We start from the raw sequence: 14,651 nt of genomic DNA, 5'->3' as shown, positions 1-14,651 counted from the left end.
CGTCCTTTTTATTACCCTGCCAACTCACATTGAGTTCCATACTTTTCTACTCTGCTTTTATACAAAAATAGGTATTATTTCACATATACACAATATATTAATTATTTTGTTGTTTAGTTGCTAACTTGTGTCTGACTCTTTTGCAACTCTATGGACTATAGCCTGTCAGGCTCCTCTGTTCATGGGATTTCCCAGGCAAGGATACTGCAGTGGGTTGCTATTTCCTTCTCCAGGGGATCTGTGTGACCCAGGGATAGAACCCATGTCTCTTGCTTTAGCAGGTAGATTCTTTACCATTGAGCCACCAGGGAAGCCCTATATGAATTATATAACTACCTTCCAACCCAACCATGATACTGTTGAAAGCTGGAGCTGGGCCTTATCCGTATTTCTAGCCTTAAGACGTAGCATAGAACCTGACATATAATAAAGAGTTCAATTTTCAAATAACAGTTAATAGGCAAAGCAATGGGTAGAAGTTTCAGGAAGCGAGATCTCAAATTTTCATATGTGTTAAAAGAAAATTTCCTTACAATAAATATGTTACATAAATTACTAACAGTCATCAGTAACTTGACTATAAAGAAGGTTGATGTTGAATTAAGATATCTTTAATGTCCCTTTGGATCCTGGAATGTGATGATTTTCTGAGGTTACCAGTGATGACCCCAGTGTTCACTCCATGATGGTGGCCCAGATGGCTCCCACATAGAAATCAGCACATTCTGGGTGTTGGGAAGGTGCTAGAGTCAACTGTTTGACTCACGAAAATTCAAACCCTCTTTCCAGGGCCATGGTCTCTACAAAGGGATCACATTCTATCCTCCATGCCAGCACTGGTGACCAGTTCTTGCTGATTATCATCTGCTATGGACTCGGCATTCTCTGCCTGCTTATGAGTCAGATGCCAAAAAATTAAGGAAGATAACTGAAGGAAGCTCATGAGCCAATACAGTGCCAGAAGTGGGGGAGGAATTTACTAACAGCTGGAGTAATCTTTAGCTCAAACAATCTTTAAGAAAGAGAATAAACAAGAGCAGAACTCAGTATGGCAGACATTCATTGTTTATCTTGTGCTGAGTACTGTGCAAGCCCTCTGGTTAGGGGAGTAATAAATACAATGGAGACAAGGTTCTGGCATACAATAAAGTTTAGAATTTAGAACGAAATATTTGCAACACACACATGTGCACACACGCATACACACACAGTACTTGAGAAATGCACAGGACAACATCCAAGACAGTAAAGGGTGGTGACTGCACAATATGACATCTAGAAATGTACTGCCGTCTACCCTCCCACTCACCCTTCAAGCCTGTCCTAACCTCTTGGTTCACTTCAACACTGTTACTCTCTCCACCCTATTAGAACTGAGTTCCTTAAACCCTTTGATTCCTTTAAATTTTCCATGTAACCTTAGCTTACTGTTTGTTGAAGTCATCTTTTCAACACTGTCTTTATTGGTATAAAAATTATGTATCACTCTTAATCCTACCAGTCACGTATAACCACCATCAGTACAGTGGTGGATGTTCTCTCATTATTTTTCTATATATATTCTTTTCTTTCACAGATTCACAGGGTTTTCACTTGCCGTTCCTAGAACACTACTTATCTATATAAGATCTGGAAGGTTTTTGGTTGTTAGTTGCTCAGTCCTGTCTGACTCTTTGTGACCCCATGGACTTTACCCCACCAGGTTCCTCTGTCCATGGGATTTTCCCGGCAAGAATACTGGAATGGGTTGCCATTTCCTTCTCCAGGGGATCTTCCTGATTCAGGGATTGAACCTGGGTCTCCTGCATTTCAGGCCGACTCTAACACCTGAGCCACCAGAGAAGCATCTGGAAGGATATATGACCAATTATTAGCTTCATTTTTCTCTGGAAAAGGAAGACTGTTGGGACTTTTATTCTCTGTCCTTATATATTATTATTTTAAGCAACAAAAAATATTCAGGTAAGTTAGTAAAATTTCTAGAAGGAGAAAATAGAATCTCTACTTCCTAAATGCTGCTGCTGCTGCTACTAAATCACTTCAGTCATGTTTGACTCTGTGCAACCCCATAGACGGCAGCCCACCAGGCTCCCCCATCCCTGATATTCTCCAGGCAAGAACACTGGAGTGGGCTGCCATTTCCTTCTCCAATGCATGATTGCCATGAAAAGTACCTGTTCTATCACTTTAAGTTTAGTTCAGTTCAGTCCGTCAGTCGTGTCTGACTCTTTGTGACCCCATGAATCGCAGCACACCAGGCCTCCCTGTCCATCACCAACTCCTGGAGTTCACTCAGACTCGCATCCATCGAGTCAGTGATGCCATCCAGCCATCTCATCCTCTGTCGTCCCCTTCTCCTCCTGCCCCCAATCCCTCCCAGCATCAAAGTTTTTTCCAATGAGTCAACTCTTTGCATGAGGCGGCCAAATTACTGGAGCTTCAGCTTCAGCATCATTCCTTCCAAAGAAATCCCAGGGTTGATCTCCTTCAGAATGGATTGGTTGGATCTCCTTGCAGTCCAAGGGACTCTCAAGAGTCTTCTCCAACACCACAGTTCAAAAGCATCAATTCTTCAGCGCTCAGCCTTCTTAACAGTCCAACTCTCACATCCATACATGACCACTGGAAAAACCATAGCCCTGACTAGATGGACCTTTGTTGGCAAAGTAATGTCTCTGCTTTTGAATATGCTATCTAGGTTGGTCATAACTTTTCTTCCAAGGAGTAAGCGTCTTTTAATTTCATGGCTGTAATCACCATCTGCAGTGATTTTGGAGCCCAAAAAGATAAAGTCTGACACTGTTTCCACTCTTTCCCCATCTATTTCCCATGAAGTGATGGGACTGGATCCCATGATCTTTGTTTTCTGAATGCTGAGCTTTAAGCCAACTTTTTCACTTTCTTCTTTCACTTTCATCAAGAGGCTTTTTAGCTCCTCTTCACTTTCTGCCATAAGGGTGGTGTCATCTGCATATCTGAGGTTATTGATATTTCTCCCGGCAGTCTTGGTTCCAGCTTGTGTTTCTTCCAGTCCAGCATTTCTCATGATGTCCTCTGCATATAAGTTAAATAAGCAGGGTGACTATCACTTTAACTTATTGCAATAGTCCTCATTCTTGGGGGCATGGCAAGAAATAAAAGTATTCAATCTTGATCCTAACTTTTTTTTTCCTAGAGAGGAATAAGAAAAGAGACATAAGAAAGAGGAGCCTTGATTTTCTACTAAAGCCCCATAGTGCTTAATAATCAAAACAGCAAATATCATGGGATAAAGAAGACTCTAAGTCAGGGAGGGGATTTTCTCAACAGCTTCTCAGAGGAAGGAGTTTTTGTGTAGCGAAAGCAGAACTGGCTGGAAGTGAGGAAGCCTGAGGTTTAGGTTTAGTTCTGTGAAAAGCCAGATCTGTGAATCTGTAGGACTTATGGCTCTTTAGTTTCCCTCTTGGCTTCAGTTTTCTATCTTACAAAATAACTAATTTTAGAATAGTTTACAATTGACAATTATTGAGGACACAACTTTTTAACCTTGTCAAATAAGGACAAAGAAAAGCGAACAAATAAACTGCAAAACCAAAAACTGTCATCAAACTCCATTATTACTCATTTTACTCATTATTAAACTCATTTTACAAATGAAATGACACACTAGCACCAAAAATGCAAGGACACAATCTCACATTTTAAAAAATTAGCTTTATGTAAAAAACTCTCAACATTTGCTCTGGTTTGTTTCTTTCCTCCATGGGCAAGTACACATTTGCCTTGGACTCATTTGGGAACCTCAGCAATAAGCTCTCTCACCTTCCCTTCTTGTGCTATCATGTTGTGGCCTTGAGCCTGACCCTGTATACCTTACTGGATGTTCAATGGCAAATTCAAGGACTCAGAGGCAACGTAGAAGTCATGCTGCAGAGCAGAGACGTTCAGCACTGGGAAACTATTACTGAACAACTGCTGATGCCAAGTACTATTATGGGTGGTGGAATTTCACAGAGAACAAAACAAACACAAGAGCAACCTTCATGGAACTTACATTCTATTAAGAGAAGCAGATTATTAACAAAGGCATAGCACATACGTAGTATATCATATGATCCAAAATGCTATCGGTTCAGTTCAGTTCAGTTCAGTCACTCAGTCGTGTCTGACTCTTTGCGACCCCATCAATCACAGCACGCCAGGCCTCCCTGTCCATCACCAACTCCCAGAGTTCACTCAGACTCACGTCCATCGAGTCGGTGATGCCATCCAGCCATCTCATCCTCTGTCGTCCCCTTCTCCTCCTGCCCCCAATTCCTCCCAGCATAAATACTATCAGTTCAGTTCAATTCAGTCACTCAGTTGTGTCTGACTCTTTGCGACCCTGTGGACTGCAGCATGTCAGGCCTTCCTGTCCATCACCAATTCCCGGAGTTTACTCAAACTCTTGCCTTTTGAGTTGGTGATGCCATCCAACCATCTCATCCTCTGTCATCCCCTTCTCCTCCCGCCTTCTATCTTTCCCAGCATCAGGGTCTTTTTCAAATGAGTCAGCTCTTCACATCAGGTGGCCAAACTATTGGAGTTTCTGTTTCAACATCAGTCCTTCCAAAGGATATTCAGGAATGATTTCCTTTAGAGTGAACTGGTTGGACCTCCTTGCAGTCCAATGGACTCTCAAGAGTCTTCTCCAACACTATAGCTCAAAAGCATCAATTCTTTGGTGCTCAGCTGTCTTTACAATCTAACTCTCACATCCATACATGACTATCAGAAAAACCACAGCCTTGACTAGATGGACCTTTGCCATCAAAGTGCCATCTAGTTAAATACTATAGAAAAATATAAAGCCGGATAAGTCTGGTAGGTAGTCACCCAAATGTGAAAAGTGGTCAGAGAGGATCTCCCTGAGCAGAGACTAGAAGGAAAGGCAGGGAATATGCCATGGAGTTGTTTGAGGGAAGAACACTTTTGGTACAGGGACTAGTAACTACAGATGCCCTTGACAAGAGTGCACTTGATGGTGTTGTGGAACAGCTATGCACAGAGGTAAGGAGAGGGAGGAAAAGGAAATCACAAGTAGTTGAGGACCAGGGTAGGATCTCACAGGCTCCAGCAAGGACTGACTTTTCTCCAAGTGCATGGTGAGTATGAGAGGGCATTGTGCAGAGGAGTGACATAGTTAACTCATGTTTTCATAAAATTACTCTGCTACTGTATAAATGAAAAAGAGTATTTTATAACCAAAATGAGAGATACCTGAAAAGTACCCTCTATGATGGTGGTGCTTTTGTTGTTGTTGCTGCTATTTTAGTGATGAGAGAAATAGGAAAACAATATGGTACTCAGTGGAAGGAAGGCTAAGATTTGGAAATATATATCTGAAGCAATATATATCTTTATATTCTCTATCTGTATCTATAAATCTCTATGGAGATGTGTATAGATATATACATATAAAGGTTGTGTAGGTAGGTAGATCTATCTATCTATCTGCCTGTCTATCTATCTATCTTCTCTCTGCTTGCATGCGTGCTCGATCTCTCAGTTGTATCTGACTCTTTGTGACCCTATGGACTGTAGCCACCAGGCTCCTCTGTCCATGGGTTTCCCAGGCAAGAACACTGGAGTAGGTTGCCATTTCCTCCTCTAGGGGATTTTCCCCACCCAGGGATTGAACCCATGGCCCCTGCCTTGGCAGGTGGATTCTTTACCACTGAGCTACCTGGGAAGCCCATATTCTCTCTACATGAATTCTCTCCTTTAGTTCTTCCCAAACTAATGCTTTCTGATTTTAGGCTCTTTAAAACTTTTATTTTGTTTTTTACTTTTATTAGCTAATTATTATATATATTCCATAGGAACCCTATATATTAGTCTAAAAGGACTAGGGTATGCTGCAGTGATAAAGGAACCTCAAAATCTTGATGATTTGACATCATGAAAAAATATGTCCAATGTGAATTAGCAGGCAGGTAGATAATCTCGGTTATTCAGAGACCAGACTGAAAGAAGCTTCAATATTTAGATCTATAATTGCCAAGGTAGGAAAGGATTCATGAAAAATACTGTACTGATTTTTAAAAAATTCTGCCCAGGAATAACACATGCTGTTTTCCCTCACACTTCACTGGTCTAAGTACATGGCCATGCCTAACTTCAACAAGGAAGGGAAATGCAACTGTACCATGTTCCTGTAAGAATGAGAAATGGGGGAAAAAACTGAAAGTCCTAATGACTCCCACTGTCTGGCTCACTTTTTCTGATTGGATCTCAGGATTTCTTTGCTTTCACCGTTCCAATTTGCATAGGTCTTCCTTGTTTATTTTAATCAGGCTATTTATGACCTAAAAATTCCCAAATCCCTTATGCCACTCATGTGACACTACACATTGCCTTATATTGGAGTTATTTTTGTACCAAGGCACAAGTGGCATATGCTGGTCTGAGTGCACACCTATCTTTTCCTTTACCCCAGTAGGTTAGTCTTTACAGCTAGGAAATGGATCCAAAAAGATCCCATGGAAAAGCAATAGCATCGAGTGATTCATTGTTAGATTAATGCATTAGTGAGTGACAAGGTGCCATCTTGTGCAATAGTGGTAGGTTTCCAGCTCTGAAAACGTTCTAATACTGTCCCAAACAAAGAAATTATTTTGAGTTTCCAGGTTAGGGAATAAGATGCACATGCCATCTCACTATCAGCATATTCAAACTGTGATTTTTCTTTCTTGACATTTCAGAGATTATGACTATGTAGTGACAAGGACAGGAAAATGTGAAGTTACTGAACCCCCACAGATGGAGCCCTCTTTTTCACTTTTTAATCATCTGATTTATTAAAAGTAGTGTCTCTTCTTGGTTAAGTGACAGATATTAGAGATTGCTATTTTTCTTTCAGCAGTCCCCATGTAACACACTAGGCATTTAACACACAAGGCCTGAATGAGCAGTAGAACAAATGCCAAGACAGAGAGTAATCCTTGGGAGAGCTTGGTGGGGGAAAAGATCAGGTTTTAAAATAGAAACCCATCCATTAGCTGCAAGTGGAAACAACCTTTCATTTGCTTTACTAAACTGGAGACTTCTTGAAAGTTGGGATTGTTTTTTATTTTTCTTTCTCATACTACACAGCCCAACAGTGTACACTGCCAAGAGGTGGCATAAATAAACACTTGTTGTTGAACAACAAAAAATTGTACCAGGCTTGCTTCTTCCATCCAATAGGTGGCATTGTTGATTTATAAATGGCTTTTTATAGCACAGGAAAGTATATTTCATATCCTGTGATAAGCGATCATGGAAAACAATATGAAACAAGAATGTCTCTGTGTGTATAACTGAGTCATTCTTCTATACAGCAGAAATTGGCACAACATTGTAAATCAACTCTACTCTTCAATAAAATAAATACAAGTGGCTTTTAGAACCAGCACAGTAGCTAAGCAACCACCATCATCAGTTTTTTTGTTGCTGTTTTATTTATTTATTTTTAATATAAATTTATTTATTTTAATTGGAGGCTAATTACTTTACAATATTGTATTGGTTTTGCCGTACATCAACATGAATAAATTGGTTATATTTCTGAGGCAATACTCTGGGTAAATAGAAAGTATTAGTATAAATCACACCTATGGTTCATAGAGGAGAAGGCAATGGCAACCCACTCCAGTACTCTTGTCTGGCATATTCCATGGATGGAGGAACCTGGTAGGCTGTAGCCCACGGGGTCGCTGGGAGTTGGACACGACTGAGCGACTTCCCTTTCACTTTTCACTTTCATGCATTGGAGAAGGAAATGGCAACCCACTCCAGTGTTCTTGCCTGAAGAATCCCAGGGATGGGGGAGCCTGGTGGGCTGCCGTCTATGGGGTGGCACAGAGTTGGACACGACTGAAGCAACTTAGCAGCAGCAGCAGTAAATGATAAAAAAAATCCAACTTTCCCTCTTTGATTTCTCTGGATGAACTCAGAGGGAATTCTTTGTTTTCATTTCTGTTAGTGCCAATTTAACCATGACTTTTATCACTTGAATTTACACATTAATTCACTAAATCACTTATGTATTGAAACAGTGGCATTTATACACTTTGATTTTTGTGCTTATTATACAAAGCTCAACATTCAGAAAACGAAGATCATGGCATCCAGTCTCATCACTTCATGGGAAATAGATGGGGAAAGAGTGGAAACAGTGTCAGACTTTATTTTGGGGGGCTCCAAAATCACTGCAGATGGTGACTGCAGCCATGAAATTAAAAGACGCTTACTCCTTGGAAGAAAAGTTATGACCAACGTAGATTGCATATTCAAAAGCAGAGACATTACTTTGCCGACTAAGGTCCGTCTAGTCAAGACTATGGTTTTTCCTGTGGTCATGTGTGGATGTGAGAGTTGGACTGTGAAGAAGGCTGAGCACCGAAGAATTGATGCTTTTGAACTGTGGTGTTGGAGAAGACTCTTGAGAGTCCCTTGGACTGCAAGGAGATCCAACCAGTCCATTCTGAAGGAGATCAACCCTGGGATTTCTTTGAAGGGAATGATGGTGAAGCTGAAGCTCCAGTAATTTGGCCACCTCATAGAAAGAGTTGACTCATTGGAAAAGACTCTGATGCTGGGAGGGATTGGGGGCAGGAGGAGAAGGGGACGACAGAGGACGAGATGGCTGGATGGCATCACTGACTTGATGGACATGAGTCTGAGTGAACTCCGGGAGATGGTGATGGACAGGGAGGCGTGGCGTGCTGCGATTCATGGGGTCGCAAAGAGTCAGACACGACTGAGCGACTGAACTGAACTGAACTGAACTGATACAAAGCTAGAAGAGGACAGGGCTACAGAAAATGAGACCCTATCTTCAGTGTCCAAGATTCTTGCAATCTAGTAAGATAAAATATATATAAATTCAGTTAGTAAAAAATCAGGCAAGATACTCTTATGTTGGATACTAATAGTCAAAAATAAAAACTAACGTTTGGTAGGAATTACTGTGTGCTAGACTTTGTTCTAAGCATTTATTTGATCCTCATAGCATTGGAGTAGGTACTATTACTATCCTCATTTTATTAGAGAGGGAACTGAGACCTGGGGAACTTAAGTAGTCGGGTCATGGCAAGTAGTGTGACTCCATTTATAAGAGCAGCTTATACTAAGTACTTATCATTTGTCAAGTAAGTGTTTATGCCTTTATATGTATTATGTTAGCTAATTTCCATGCTAACAATTTCAACTAAGTATTAACCATTATCTTTATGTTACTTTTATTTCCTATAAGAGTGTAGTAGCCTTTCTTAACAAAATATAAATGTGCTTACCTCTCTATTCCTTGAAAACTAAGCACAGAGATTTGTACAAACATGGATTTATTAATTTAACTTCAAATATAACTGGGTTCCAGAATGCAAGTAATTTACTAAGCATCATGAGAGTGTGCATTTTTTCCCATAACAGTTCCTTTTCATCCAGCTTCTAGTAAAAATTAAAAATATATATTTGTAATCTTCATTGCATCCTCTTCAGATTAAGAAAATCTACTTTCAGCAGTGGAAATAATGGCCAAATGATTAATTAGAATTACTAAAATTTCATCCATTTTGATTCACTAATACACCACAAAACCTTTGAAATAGGGAAGTTACATATATACATATGCTAAGCTTTTTCCATCTTCAAGAAACAAACAGAACCCCATAAACTCCAACAATCTATAACCTTTCCTTCAATTAAAAAAAGAAAGAAATGAGGAGTGGGGATTGAGGGGAAACAACAACAACAAAAAAAAGGGAGATAAATTTGGACATGGAATTTGGAAGATAAGTTTGGTTTGATTTTTAATCATGGTGTAGGTTAGCAAGAACCTGTAAAGATAAAGATCTTATTTAGAAATTTATCAAATCATTTTTTTCTTTTAAAAATAACAATTTTGGGATTGCCCTGGCAGTCCAGTGGTTAAGACTCTGCTTCTATTGTAGGGCCCCACTGTTTAATCCCTTGTTAGGGAATTAAAATCCCACATGTGCAGCATGACCAAAAAAAAATTAAAATAAAATAGCAGCTTCTTGGAATATAATTCGCATGTCTATTAACTCCCCCATTTTAAAGTGTACAGTTTTCAAAGCTTGTTTTCTGAAACTTGTAAGAGTTTTTCTCAAGGTTGAGTAATGAGAAATTCTGGTTAATCTAATACACTGGTTAATACTTGCCATGGACACTTTTTACCTCAATACAGCTGAATTTCAGGATTCCTAATTAGGCATGTGGCCACTTAACAAGCAGGCTGAAAATATTTTATTTTTAAAGGTAAGTACCAAAGTGTTACAAATGTACATTTAAAATTTTTACTAAAATACTGGGAGGACTATTCTGATATCCCCTATTTCAAACTAGACCTGTAATGAATCACCAGAATTCTGTAGTTCATTTGTCTGAAATTAAATTAAATTAAATTAATACCTAAGTGTTTGTCCAAACCTCAAATCAGAGTTCAAAGAATGAAATGTTTTTTTGTGTGTGATTCCCAGGCTTATTTTCAAAGGGTTGAGAGACAAAGCTTTTATACTTATTCTTAAAAAAATGAAGGAGAGAAAACTTGCATATAATTTTAGACTCACGTGGGGGAAATTTCGTGGCTTCTTAGGTTGCTTAAGATTTATTTTTGCATGTTTATTAATCATCTTGTAAGTTTAATTATTCTATTTTCCAATCAGAGAGAACAAGCTAACAGGATATAAAACACATAAAACATCTCCTTTCAGCTTTCTCTGTTCTCTGGAAGAACCCTAAGACCAAATCGAGTTTTATTTCCTACCACTAGAAATATCCTCCAAAAAAGTTCCATATACTTCCTATGTATATTCATGAGGAAATATGTAATGAGAAAGAAGTTTTAAGTTTGCATTTTAGCAATGTCCTTCTAAAAAGTTAGGAAGTTTATGTCCTAAGTGGCAAGTTGTCAGGGATATAGGCATTCTTATACCAGCTGGTTGGAAAGAAAGAAAATGTTAGTCACTCAGTCATGTCTGACTCTTTGTGACTCCACGGACTGTAGCCTCCCAGACTCCTCTCCATGGAATTCTCCAGGCAAGGATACTGAAGTGGCTAGCCATTCCCTTCTTCAGGGGATCTTCCCTATCCAGGGATTGAAGCCAGGCAGATTCTTTACCATGGTGAGCCATCAGGAAATCCCATGTTGGTTGGAAGGAAATATTATTCACAAACTTCCTGAAAGTCACGTGTGTACTTTGTGTTAAAAGAAATTTTACCCAAAGGCAAACTCTTTGACCTTGCAATTCTACCTCAGAGTTTATCTTAAGAAACAAATGGACATTTGTATGGGGACATATGTACAAGAATATTCAACACAATGTTTACAGTAACTAAAAATTTAAAATAACCCAGCGTCTATCAATAGAGGGTTGATTAACTCTTATATCCATGCATACAACATAATACTATTAAACAAAGAGGAAGAGATTTATTAACATGGAGAATGTTCATGGCATGCTTTAGACTGACAAAAAAGAGGTTACAAATGTTGATACCTTTGTAGAAAGACATATGAATTTGTATACGTGTGCAGATATGAATAGAACAAACCAAGCAGGTTACATACTAAAGTACTAACCATAGAATTAGATGGAATTACAGATTATTTCCTGGAGAAGGAAATGGCAACCCACTTCAATATTCTTGCCTGGAGAATCTCATGGACAGAGGAGCCTGGTGGGCTACAGTCCATGGGGTCACAAGTGTCGGATGCAACATAGTGACTAAACCACCACCACAGATTATTTGCTTTTTAATTATTTATTTCAGAATAAACATTAGTATATTTATGTATATGTGTGTGTTTATATATATGTATATTCAGAAAAATAAAGCTATTTTACAAACAGAAGCAAACAAAACAAATATAACACAGAAAATTGAGTTCCTGGAGAGAATAAGCAAGCCTGGTAACCTAACTCTTCAACTGATAGCTTTAACTCTTAATTTAACACACAGGTTTGAGTACATGTTATGTACAAGGCACTATATTCCTGATTCTTTAGCTGTTCAACATTCTGCCTCCCTTCCCATTCTTTTCCTCTTCCCCTCCCTCTCATTTCCTTTCTATATCTTTCCTTCCTTCTTCTGTGATTTCTTCCTCTTGGCTTGTTTCAAGTTCCCAAATCCTAATTCTTTTCATATAGGAGCACAGGCAGTTTTCTTCCATACACCACCAACCTCTGAATGATCAGTCTAACCTCGTGGTTTTCATTTTCTTTCCCTCTCCATTTTTTAATTTTGTATTTTTAATTAGAGGACAATTACAATATTGTGATGGTTTCTGCCATACACCAACATGAAACAGCCACAGGTATACATATGTCCCCTCCTTCTGGAAACTGCCTCCCCATCCCACTTCTCTAGATGTCACAAAGCACTGACTTTGGGTTCCCTGTGTCATACAAATTCCCGCAGGCTATCTATTTTACATATGATAATGTATATGTTCCAACGCTACTACCTTCCCTTTTTAATTTGAATCCCTCCTCAACCTTATTCGACCTGGGTTTTGCTTTTACCTCTCAAAGGAAATTGACCTGGAAAAACCAGTAGTAAACTTCAGTGGTTTCATATGAAAACTATTTTTGTATTTTCTTCTAGTTTTTCCTCATATGTTTCACACAGTTATACCTGTAGCATAGAAACTTTTTTTTAAATTTTATTTTCCTTTCAACATAATACTATATTTTCTATGCTTAGAAACATTTTTTTTTGTATTTTATTTTCCTTTTAACGTAACACTATTCCTTTCTATACTTATACTCCCTTACCCACTATATTCACCCTCAAAATTTGCCTAGCATTGAATGATTTTAGTTATGATTAAGCACTTGGCTTTGGTGTAATAAAAAAAAAAAGGTGGCTAAAAAGTGATAAAGTCATCTTTGTAACTTATTGGCCTGTAATAGAAATTACTTAAAGCATAACATAATGAAATGGGGATAATATAGAATCTATGTCATAAGGCTGTTACAAAGATAAAATCAGTAATGTAAGTTAATCCTTTGAACCGTGGCAAGCACCTAGTAAACAATTAGTAGATGGTAGCTACTTTTATTGCATTCTACTTAAGTGTACCTTACTTATACACTATTCTTTCCTAGACATTTAAGTCATAACTATATTTTATTACTATTAAAAAGTTACAGTATTTGGTGCAAATATAATATTTTCCTATCTTTTTTAACTATTTTGTTTAATGGTAAAATATAATTCCTTATGAGTCAAGTTTCACAACTGGGATGAGAGTGTTAAAGAGTCACAGATGTTTCATATCTCTGGATCACTTTTGTTCAAATGACAATTATTATCTGCATTGCCACCTGAAGTTGGTGCATGTGCAAGTTCTCCCAACACAACCTATACTGAACAGCATCATCTCTTTCCATGACTGGTGTCTTAATAGACATGAAACTGTACCCCATGGTTATTTCAACAAGAATCTTTTTTTTTTTTTCATTGTGACCAGTCTACCAAATGCTTACCTACTTATTAGATTTTGTCTTGCATAAATCAGTTCTTCCTTAATGGTCAAAACTAAACTATTGATTTAACCCACAAAACCGTCCTTCCTCCCAATATCTCCATCAAAAAGTGACCTTTCTGTGCATCTAGTTTCTTGGCTCCAAAGCTTGGAGGCACCCTTGATTCATCCCCTACATGGTTTACACCCAATCCATCAGCAACTCTGTGCCTTTTTCTTCAATAGAATCTGGAATATGATTCCATTGAAGATAACCCATACTATAAAGTGTCTCAAGTGGATTTGGGAGCTGATGTAACTCCTGCGTATCTTGATTATGTTCTGATTACTTGACTGTAGATGTTTGTCAAAGCTTATTGAACTGTCCACTTAATATGGATGAATTTTCTACAAGTCACTTATCCTTCTGCGAAAGTGATTTAATATTTTGTTCTTGCAAAGAAATTTTGCATTCAATTTACATTGTTTTGCCTAGCGTTCATTAAAAGAATCCAGTTTCAGGTACATTTTAGTTTATTTCCTTAATTTTTCTGTTTGGATGTAGGTTGTACCTTTTCTAGAAGCTGAAAATTCTGTAAGAGCTCTTCCTGCTTGGTCTTAATGGAAGAATTTGCTTCTCCAAAGAGATTTGAGCCACAAAATCCATTGATCTCGCAGCTAGTCCATCTGTTGAGAGTGCCCAGTGGGACAGCTGTCGTGTTTCTGCAACACCCAGTGCCTTCCTTGAGCAAGTGTATGTGATACCTCCTCATGATCTGAACCACAAAGGTCTGTGTGGAGTCGGCCATAACAGAGCTTGAAATTATGATCCTAATCAGTTTTTCTTCCAATTTTATTGAAATATAATGGCATACAGCACTGAACTTCCTGTGATAAGAATTTCATAATGTATGTAAGTCAAATTGTTATCCTGTGCACCTTAAACTCAATATATCATGACTTACATATATCATGAAATTATTATCACAGAAAGTTCAGTGAACATCTATCATCTCATATAAATAAACAATTTAAGAAATAGAAAAAATTTTCCTTATGATAAGAATTCTTAGGATTTCTTAACAACCTTCATCCATGAGTTCAATTCAGTCGCTCAGTCGTGTCTGACTCTTTGCAACCCCATGAATCACAGCACGCC

The 14,651-nt window shown here is 38.3% G+C and overlaps 1 protein-coding gene across 1 annotated transcript in view; it reads right to left on the bottom strand.

Moving 5' to 3' along the window:
* The window catches only part of MROH9 (maestro heat like repeat family member 9), a 175,625-nt gene extending 161,324 nt beyond the window's left edge, over positions 1–14,301 (bottom strand). The window contains exon 1 of the mRNA XM_068985731.1: positions 14,065–14,301. Coding sequence (XP_068841832.1) covers positions 14,065–14,301 — 237 coding nt within the window. The remainder of the gene's footprint in view (positions 1–14,064) is intronic.
* Positions 14,302–14,651: the final 350 nt, after the last annotated feature.

Source organism: Capricornis sumatraensis, chromosome 14 (assembly GCF_032405125.1).
Source record: "Capricornis sumatraensis isolate serow.1 chromosome 14, serow.2, whole genome shotgun sequence".
Lineage (NCBI taxonomy): Eukaryota > Metazoa > Chordata > Mammalia > Artiodactyla > Bovidae > Capricornis > Capricornis sumatraensis.
This window is presented reverse-complemented; position numbering and strand designations above follow the sequence as displayed.